The 10,689-nt window shown below is 38.7% G+C and overlaps 1 protein-coding gene across 1 annotated transcript in view; it reads right to left on the reverse strand.

The window, feature by feature from the left end:
• IQCM (IQ motif containing M) overlaps positions 1-9,806 on the reverse strand; it is a 76,186-nt gene extending 66,380 nt beyond the window's left edge. The window contains exons 1-3 of the mRNA XM_028744559.2: positions 9,518-9,806; positions 6,668-6,758; positions 2,672-2,742 (exon numbers count right to left, since the gene is read on the reverse strand). Of these exons, the coding sequence (XP_028600392.2) occupies positions 2,672-2,742; positions 6,668-6,758; positions 9,518-9,806 (451 nt within the window). The remainder of the gene's footprint in view (positions 1-2,671; positions 2,743-6,667; positions 6,759-9,517) is intronic.
• Between the last annotated feature and the right edge of the window lie 883 nt (positions 9,807-10,689).

A 10,689-nucleotide genomic window follows, 5' to 3' on the forward strand; every position in this document is an offset into this window, starting at 1 on the left:
GTTTCAAAAGGCAGTTGCATTGTAGCACATTTTATGCAAAACGTCTGTGCCAACTCATGTTTAAAACATTTATGTGGATGAAATATTTGGAATAAACAGCCTTTGTATACATCCAAATTACGGTGTTCTCTACTTAGTGAAAGTGTTGAAGAGATGACTTGCCATAAAACAGGAAATGTATTTCCATATCCAAATTAATTTGTATGCATTTACTGCAAATAACTGGGCTCACCGAGCAATAACAAATTGATCCTTACTTAAATTAATGCAGTTTTTTCAAAGCATAAGTCAAGTAATGAAAAGAGACACAATTTTCTTACATAAAGATGTAAAGATGTAATTAATAAAGATAGAATATTTAGTTACACTGTGGGAAGTGTGATGAGAAATGTTGCCTTCACACCAAAAATATGAAGAGCATTGTATCATTTGGGATAATGTGGATTTGCTGATACAGTTAACTTGTGGATCTTCAACTGTTGAGGATCTGACAAGTAGATTGAATCACACACACCAAAATGATGGCTGTCATTCCTCCTGTTCAGCACCAAGAATGACCAAGCTCATAACTATTTCCAGACTTCTAAGAGGAATATGTGTATTTTGTGACACAAATGCTGCAGTGGGAACCATCTAGAGCAGGGGTTGTCAACCTGGTCCCTACACTACAGCCTACTAGTGGGTGTTTCAGGATTCTATGTGGGCAGTAAGGGGTTCTATGGCACAAGCTGAATCCTCCTTCCATCGAGCACTGGTGGGCAGTAAGAAAATTTTACCATCAAGAAAGATGCATTAGGGAGCGGTAGGTATAAAATGGTTGACTACCCCTGATCTAGAGGAAAGGGCTCTCCAATTACAGAATACATGTGGTCAGACGTAGTCTTGCATACAAATAAATGCAAGTGGTGGCAGGTTCACACTGGGACCATTAGGAGAGAAGGTCCAAGCATCAGGTGGAGCCAGAGCCAATGACAGGAAGAGCCAACTGATTCTAGTTTTGTTATCATCCTCCTGCCTGCTAGGCTCTGCAGGCACATCCCAGAGATTGAGGTGGAGGAAGCTGACAGGCAGGGACACCCCCTGGATAGAGTGTAAAGTGTTAGGATATTCCATTCCACTTTAAGGAACAGGCATGATTGCTGTGTGTCACATGTCTGTTTACACTCCAGCACAGTATGCTGGGAACTTCCGTTTTGTGTATAGCTTTTGCTTATGCTGTTTTTTTGCTTTGGACACAAAGGAGATCAGACATGTTTCCTTTTGTCCTGATGTACGCTGAATAAACTGCTTGTAGATATGCTCACACAGCCTCTCCTGCCATTTCTGTTTGAGCAGCGTTTACTCTGATGAGTAGCGTGCCCTAGCTTCTGAAGCTCAGGTAGCAGATTCATGCTGTACCAAGGACTGGAGTTCACCCGGCACACCGGCCGGTGGGCTGGAGCCAGCTGGGGGCCTGCCAATTGCCCCGGTTTCCTTGGTTGCATGCCAACATAAAGAAGGCAGGCAGGCAGGTGGGGGTCTGGCTGAGGGCATACCTGTTAGTAGGTCCATTTGCTTCCACTGTATACAAAATCAACATGAAGCTGCATAAACGGGATAAAACCATTACCTAGCTCTGCCACACGAAGGCTAGCATGGTTCGTACATTTTGATTGCACCAAAAAAGCATTGCAAAGAGTGGCATGAGAGAGTAGCCTCCACTGTATGGACCCAGACTTCTGTAGGGGCACCACATTACATAGAGACCTGATTTGCATTATTCTTTCCTTCCCAGAAAAGATGAAGACCATGTGAATAAGGGCTCCCTTGCAATTGGGTGCACATTCAAGCTTGGGTCACACTGGAGGCTACTGGATATGTGGTCCATGCTATTTCAGCTTCGCCTCCAACTGAATGAGGGCAATCATGCTCTGTACCTGAACGGCAAAACAAAAATGTTGCTCATCTTCTTGCCAGTTTTTCCAGTCCTAACTTTTCACCAGCTACACAAACTAGGAGATGAGAAACTGTAGCAAACTTGAGAGATCTGGCCACTGGTGTGCATAGAGACAGAGACAAGATAATATATAGGAAGACATGCCCATGAGCATTTTCAAATCTGGGAAGAAGTATGTAAGAGTAAAGCAAGCAACTGAGGATTGATGAAGGAAGATCTGGTATAATCTAGCAACTACTGTTTGGTTGTCAATGGGCAGAAGTAAAGTTAAAATACTTCCCTTTTTTGAAGAAAAATCATAGTTTAGATAACAAACCTCAATAAAGTATGGGTAATAGCCATACTCAGAGTAAGTTCATTGAAATCAATGGACAAACTCATAGATCCATTGAAATGGACCTGAGTCCATTTATTTCAAAGGGGCAGCTCTGAATATGGCTAACATTAGGTGTCACACTGTATTCAGAAATATTGCTGTGTGTGTGTGTGTGTGTGTGTGTGTGTGTGTGTGTGTGTGTGTGTGTTTATCTATACACACAAACATGAAACTTTCAAAATGTATTTCAACAAAAAACCCTTTCCCTATGGTCATTATCCATAACTCATTCCTTCAAAAATATGTCACTTCCACCCCTAGGTAGAAATAGTCTTAAATGTACAAAAGTATAACATTTTTACAGTAACTGGCAATTATTTAAAATGAAATGAAACTGCTAAATAACAATAAAGATTTACCCTTCTGAAGTTTTGGAATCCAGGCAGTCTGATTTTGTTCATTTGAGGATAATCCAAGCAAATTGCTACGGCTAATTAAATACAAAAACAAACATGCACAAAACAAACAGCCATTATTTCTTTTTTTCTTTTTTTATCTTTCTACTTAAATAACTTATGTACAATTTTTTTTTTTATTTTTTAAAGGAACAGAGCAATGTGTTTTGTAGAAACAGTGGTACAAGTACATGCCTTTTATATAATCTCAAAAATCGAAACATTTCATGAACAGTGAGGAATTGCTTGAAAAAGCATGTGCCCTGCAACCACTTTCAGTGCTCTAATGGAATTGAAAGGCAAGCAATACATTTTAAAAATAAAATAAAAATAAATAAAACTTGGTATTGATTTTTGCAAACATACTGTGTTCCGAGTCTGAACTGTGGTTTATGCTCGGAAATAAAGTTTAATAGCATCTGTCCATTCTCTAGCTATCTGTAATGCAGATAACTCTACAAGAAGGAAAGCCGTCTGAGCCGCCGTTGACATTCCCTTCTGTACAAGTGGGTGGAATTGGGCTAAGCCCCATAACCAGCACAATGCCAATCTGCTTTGTGATCTGTTCCAGAAACAGCACATCAACACTTCCCCATTTGCTTAGGATTGAAGGCAAAAGCCACCGTTGAAACATGGCAGCAACTTCACATGAAAATGCTGTCTGGGTGGGGAGGGGAAAAGCTAAATGTCAAACTAAAGCACTTATGTTTTCATGAAATATTAATTTTTCATTCAGATTTTCTTGAGACTGAAGTGTGTGAGGTGTCATGCAGGGCATAATGAGAAAGGAAGGAAGGAAGGAAAGTTTTCAGAGACTATCTGCTCTGGAATCAGTTATAAGGTGCTAGTTTATTTTATTATAATATTCTTATATGTACTGGGCAGAACCCACCCAAAATTAAATACTACCAATTTGAGTTAAATAAATTATTATTATTATTATTATTATTATTATTATTATTACTTTAATTTATATAACACCCTTTGTCAAAACATCCCAGGGCAGTGTAAAACCTTAAAAACACATAACAGAATATCAATGATAAAAACATAATAAAAACAAAGTTAAAAGCATACAGTCAGACGGCCTAATAATAAAACAATTATCGTAATAACAGTCCTGTCCCCATCACTTTTACAGACCACTTTTGTCTCAAAGTCGTTTACAACCATGCAAAAATGTAAATGGATAAAATTCAACAGTAAAACCAGTTGAAACAATTAAAATATCCAGTTCCATCCTAGGAACATAAAAGCCTGAGCTTGGGAGTCCTGCTTACTGCTTATTGCATTAATTTAGCTCCATCAGCAATTAAGCCTTTAGCTCTAAAGAATAAAATCCAATAACCTAGATTAGCCCCCAAGAGCCGTGATGAAAAAGTGGGTCTTTAAATGGACCTTAAAGTTAGCAAGGTAAGCCTGATCTCACTTGGAATCAAATTCTCTAATTGGGGGGCTGCTACTGAAAAGGCCTTGTTCTGGGTGCTCACCAACCTGATTGTTTTTACAGGGAGGCATTTCAACAGGGTCTTCAAATTAGATATTATGATATGGCCAGACTGACAGTGCAGACAGTCCTTAAGATAACCAGGTCTCAAACCATTTAGGGCTTTAAAGGTCATAACCAGCACTTTGTACTTGGCCAGAAAATATAACTGGTGAGATAGTGGTGTAATTTGTTCCATCTGCCTGGCCCCTATAGTAGTTGGGTGGCTTCATTCAATCAGAATAATTCCCCATTGGACTTTTGGATCTAATTCTGAGAAAACATGCATAGAATTGGGCTGTAAGAAAATCATCAAAGCTGACAAATTCAAACAGACATTCTTACGGATGGAAAAGATGTATTTATGAGTTAATTTTAAACTGGATGTGTGAATTGGCTTTATACAAATTACACCAACTTGAGCAAAAAGAATCAATGCAAGCATACAGAAAAGAAATTGTATACAAGTTATAATTTTGTTATCCTTTGAGTATGTATGTGAAACTGCCAAAAGCCTATATGCACAACTACACTGTTCACTGTGATCATTCATTTGCACAGTATTCTTTTCAAGAGAATATAATTATCCCACAAAGCAGAAGCGAAGAATGCAAAAATGCATTCATCTCTCTATATTCCAACATTTATTTTTCAAAAGGGACTTTCAGAATTTCTAGAATACACCATTTTATTGTCAGTCAGTATTAGACATTAATAAAGAGATATGTTAGAAGCAACATGGCTCAACTGGGAGTTGTTGTTTTTTTTAAAAAAATGATCGTCATGACAGAATGTTTGGAATTCATTAAACTGTTGAAAGATTAGCAGCTCAAAACACCCTCCAAAACTGTGCATAAGTAGAAATAGATTACAGTACCTCTATGACATTTCAAATTATGGAACAAAGGTTCTGAGATGACCCCCATGTTTGAGATCACAAGCAGAAACAGCAGCTTTAAAGCAAATCGCCGGTTGCCTATGGCAATATAACTTCATTGGATGAAACTATGCAGTGGCTTGTTGTATCATAGGGCGGCGCTGCTGATTGACAGCAGCAGCATTAGAGCTGTCTTAGCATCATCATAAGTAGTGGTTACCAGCATGAGCTATGTGTCACAGCTGAAATATTTACACAGCTATAAATACTGAGTACCCTCAGTAAAGACTATACAATTTCCCTCCCTCCCCCGAAATATGGGGTTACAAAACTTAAATGGCTAGGCAATAACCATTTGCAAATAATATTTGCCTATCTTAAATCATTGTGACAATGAGGCAATGGACTCTGAACATTTAGGAATTGAGTTATTTTCATACCAAGGCTGTGATTCTATATTTACTCTACTGGGAGGAGGTCCAATTGTGCTCAATGGGCCTTATTTCTGACTAGACTTCCAAGTTTGCACTGCATGTGTTATTGCTGTCATAAATATTACTGGTCCAATAATGTCAGGAGGAAAAGTGGAAAGCATTTGTTCAACTGGGATACAACGTCCACATGTAGATGTAGAGGACTAAGAACACAGTGTTTTGAACACGTTTTTTCTAAAATGTGTCCCCATCCTTCCCTGCCTTGCCACTGCATCCCTGGCCCCCTCACTAAATGGCCACCAGGCCAATGTTGGAGACGATGTGCAGACAGGCAGCACAACCCATCCTCATGAATCCTCTGTGCCCTCCAGTGAGGGCTGGGCTGGGGCAGCAGGTTTTGTTCACTCTTCATGCCCCACCTCTGGTCCCACCCAGCTCATGTGCTTGTACGCCCCGGGCACCAGCAAAGGATGCAACACCACTGACTGTCTCTCTCTCCTCCTGCATGCTGAGTAACTGCCTATGTGCATCTCTGTGTTGCAAACTTTCTCATCTACATCTAAGCACACAAGCAAGTAGCCAAATTACAGCTTATCTGTTGAGTCTAATACCTGTGATCTAGTCACAAGGCTTAGTTACAAGATAGCCTACCATACCCAGTGAAAATTTGCTTGCTATATGTCTAAAGCTTATTTTACAATACAATGCAATTAAATACAGCATTTATGTACAATTAAACTTGTAGATTCGACAGGCCCGCTGACTTCAAGGGGACTTCTGATATATAGAATTGTGCTGTTAAATAATTAAATGAACACATTCACCATCAGAATAGTTTCATTTAAATTATGGATACATAGCAAGTGAGATTTCCTTTTCTAAATTGTAGTAGAATTCTGTTGTCAGAAAATTGAAAAGTTGCACTGGTTATATAAAATTGTAATTTTTAATGTATTTTTAATCTTATGTTGGAAGTTGCTCAGAGTGGCTGTGGAGACTCAGCCAGATGGGCAGGGTATAAATAAATTATTATTATTAATTATTATTATTATTAGCCTGACTTAAAGCACAATAAGAGCTCAAGATTATTCTTTGTACCCTTTCAAAACGAATTGCAGTAGAGATAAATATGAATTGCTATTCCAACCATTTCAATACATTACCCAATGGATAGCTTTTGTTTATCTTTCTCACGTTCCATGGCTCTACTCAGTGATCCAACCTCGGTAAATACATCACTTAGCCACATTTTCTCTATCAAAAGTAGAAAGGGGAAATGTTTTTTTAAAAAAAATAATTAACAATGATAGGAGAGTTGCACCAAATGCAGTAGTTGATATTGTTATTCCAAGTTGGAAAGCGTTTAATACATTTCATAAAGAAGCTACCGACATAAGAACAAACTGCCAACTCAGGCAATTCACATATGTAGATGTGCAATTAATTATGGATTCAGACCACTAGTCAAGTAGGTCACACACACACACACACACACACACACACACACACACACAATTTCTTTATTATATATTTGTAAAGCAAACCATTTTTAAACGTAAACAGCTTCAGAAGCTGGGCTTACAAGGGATGTATGCACAAAATTCTTGTTTTTAAATATGCAAGACCGTGGGAAAAAAATTCTGGAGACTTCAACAACATGCATACGTGAAAAGAACTCCTTCTGTTCTCTTCCCACACAGAGAGGAAAGAATTCTGGATGGAAAATTACACCAAAACTACCATGAACTTCTGTTTCATTATATTTATGGCATTCACTGAAAATGAAGTTACCATATACCCAAGCCACATCAAAAATGTGTATTATTTGAATACTCCTTGAAAGGGGCATTGCAATTCAACATTGCCCATGTTGACTCAGAAGTCAGCCCCACTTAGTTCAACGGGGTTAGTTGCCCAGTAATTGTGTAGTGTGCACCTTATCCTGACATTCTTACATATAAAGCACTCCAGTTTTTGTCAAAGGCTCCAGACAAAAATTATTCTATTCTGCTACAGGAAAGCCTGCTTGTACTTGAAAGGGAAGCTAATTGCTTCTATAAATGCATGTTACAAACCATTACCATAAAGGGCAGAGTGCCACAGATGCCATTCCTATGTCCACTATGGGCTGCACTCAGGGCAACCCTGCCTGTCATTGTGTTTTTGTTCAAGTCTCAGCTGCCTTGCAAAAGCAAAGCTGAAATTTCTGAGGTGAAGGAGTGTCAGAAAAGTGGAGGCAATGCTGGCCAGAAGGACAGATGAGAGAGAGGCGAATGAAGCCGAGTTGGCCACAGTCATGAATTAAGAAGAGCCATCCAGCTACCAGATGAGTATTACACTTGATGCTCCTGATGAAGTAGACACTATTCCATGAAAGCTTGTGCTATAATCAATTTGTTGGTCTTTAAGGTGCACAAGACTCTTTCTTGTTTTCAATTCTGCGATTAGGGGACTGCTGCTGAAAAAGTTCTACACAGCATATTACATATGCAGACATGGAAATTAACTTGTTGGATTACTTTGCATCAACCAAAGATATAGATTTATGAATAAAAGGTGTTTGTAGAAATCTAACTATAATGTATATGTCCCAATTAAAATACTTGGATATAAACACTCCTTTTGTAAATACATCAATTTGCAACTAAAATCCTTTGGTCATTTCACAACCTCTAAAACAAGATTTTTTAACAGGTGCATACAGACTCAATAAAAGTATAACAATCTTTGAGCATTAAAAAACCCCTGAGAATTTCTCAGAGCTCAACTTTTATACACAAACACACATATATACACACACATAAATAAATTAAAAGGATTTTACTTTTTGAAATATAAAGACAGCATGGAGAGAAGTAAGAGCAGAAAGGCCTCTGTGGAATATGGTTGTGTCAGCTTTTCTTCCCAGTTCTGTATTTGAGTTTCAAGCATTATGCATACTCCACGAAAAAATGTCTGTACAAACACACATACCCTTTCTCAACTATTCATAGCCAGCCTTTTTCATTTTGTCATATAGATTTCCTGTTTCCACACCTGTGGCTTGCTGGGGTAGACATCAATTGAGCTGCTCACATGTAGAACAAGAAGATAAAAAATGTCTCTCTTTGACCTAAAGCTCTAGTGTATTTTTAATACACCATGAAGAGAAAAAGGCTTTATTGTCTTTTTAAACTCCACCCATTCCTGACAAGTATTTTTCACATATCTTTCTCCATGCCATTTGGGTTGGCTACACCAACTTTTCTCTTTTGTTAATCAGGCACATTAGGGCAAATGACCTGACAAAGGCCATATCTAGTTTGGCCCTTTGTCCTATTGAGTTCAGGGAATTACTCCTGAGTAAAAACACTTAAGGATGGGCTACAAGCCATAAACAAGCTATGGAAAATAATGTCTCATAATATATCAGGGAATCCCTCAAAATAAATTCTGAGCTGCTGGAAGGAACCGTGAAGTCACTTGTTATGAATAGGAGTCTGCCTAAAGGTAGGGCCAGCTTTGAGGTAAAGCGAGGTGGTCACCTCAGGCAGTACCTCATGATTTGGGGTGTCATGAAAAAGCAACAAATTATTAATGATTTATCATTCTTGTATTTTTTCTTCCAGGAAATTGGGCTTGTGGGGATTTCTTCATCAGCATAGCTTGACCAGCCTTAGGTTCATTTCTAAATGAATAAAAAATAACAAAAGTACCATATGTTTGCAGTGAGCTCCCCTTCTAAAGAAAGTTAAGCCTCAGTTAGTGCTGTCTGGGGCACTCATATGCACCAACAACACATACAAACATACAGAGATATAATTGTTAAATAGGGTAGAAATAGTGCGATGACCACCTTTGAAGCATATATGAACAGTTGCAGCAAATGAAGACAATGCTATTAACTTTCACTGAGGTTTGAATTCAGCCTAGCTGAATTATCTCACAGTAGGAAGAACATCAAAACTTGGTCAAGAGTGGTATGTCATTCTATATGAAACCATATTAAGTATATTCACAAATATATATCTCACCTTTTCCCCATCCATACTCCATCTTCGTAGGACAGGATTTTATACCGCTCAGAGACCTCCATGTTTCAGAGTGTGGTCTTAATGGCAACATGTCTAATATTTCTTCCAGAGAGGTCTTGTTAAGAGTTTTTGCTGAATGGGTGGGTTTAGTGCCCACATAAGATGATAATTTAGGTGGTGCACTAGTAGCTCTTTCTGACTCCCCAAGGATTTTGCTATGAAAATTCTGGTCACTCATATTTTCTGTGGGCTCCTCGAGGATATCGCTAAGAATTGGGTGCATCGCCATGTTTTCTGTTGACAAAACAAATGAGTAACACCATCACCAATTTTAGTTTGAAATCATCCCTCTTGCTCTGTGCTACTTTCAAAGCCATTACTCTTCAAATGTTTAAGTACGGAACAGTTTTATTTAGCTATAAACCAGGAAAAAAAGGGGGGAGAGACATTCAGAGTTAAGCCACACATTTGGCTCTCAATTTCCTGGCAGCCAATGAAAACAAAGAAACATACAAGATAACATAGTTTCCTTGTCCAACAGTAAGAAGCTCACAAACACATTTGATGTAACAACAAAAACGTCAGCTGTTGCAAAAGTACATGGTGATTTGGATTACCTCCTACATGCTTTGAAAGAGAAAAGTGCAAGCATCTTCTCTCTTAACTTTCATCCAATTTTGTAGGGTACAGTGGTACCTCGGGTTACATATTCTTCAGGTTACAGACTCTACTAACCCAGAAATAGTACCTCGGGTTAAGAACTTTGCTTCAGGATGAGAACAGAAATTGTGTTGCGGCGGCGGCAGCAGGAGACCCCATTAGCTAAAGTGGTGCTTCAGGTTAAGAACGGACCTCCAGAACGAATTAAGTACTTAACCTGAGGTACCATTGTATTTGCGAGCCCATGCACTAAACCCTGTCCCTGGAGCCTCCCCCCCCCCCCGCCCAGAAATGAGACATGACAACAATATATGGGTTTTAATTAGGCCACAACTTTGTTGAAATTCAGGTGTAGGAACCTTGGCATAGGCCTTGGAAGGTATCCCTCTCAATGTTCAATGGAAATGTTCCAGACAAATCTCAGTCACGTCCATTGAGGACACATATTATCTTATAGACTACCATTACATGATTTGCAATAACCTTGGATTGCTTAATCAGCTCTGTGTACA

This window comes from Podarcis muralis, chromosome 9, assembly GCF_964188315.1.
Source record: "Podarcis muralis chromosome 9, rPodMur119.hap1.1, whole genome shotgun sequence".
NCBI lineage: Eukaryota > Metazoa > Chordata > Lepidosauria > Squamata > Lacertidae > Podarcis > Podarcis muralis.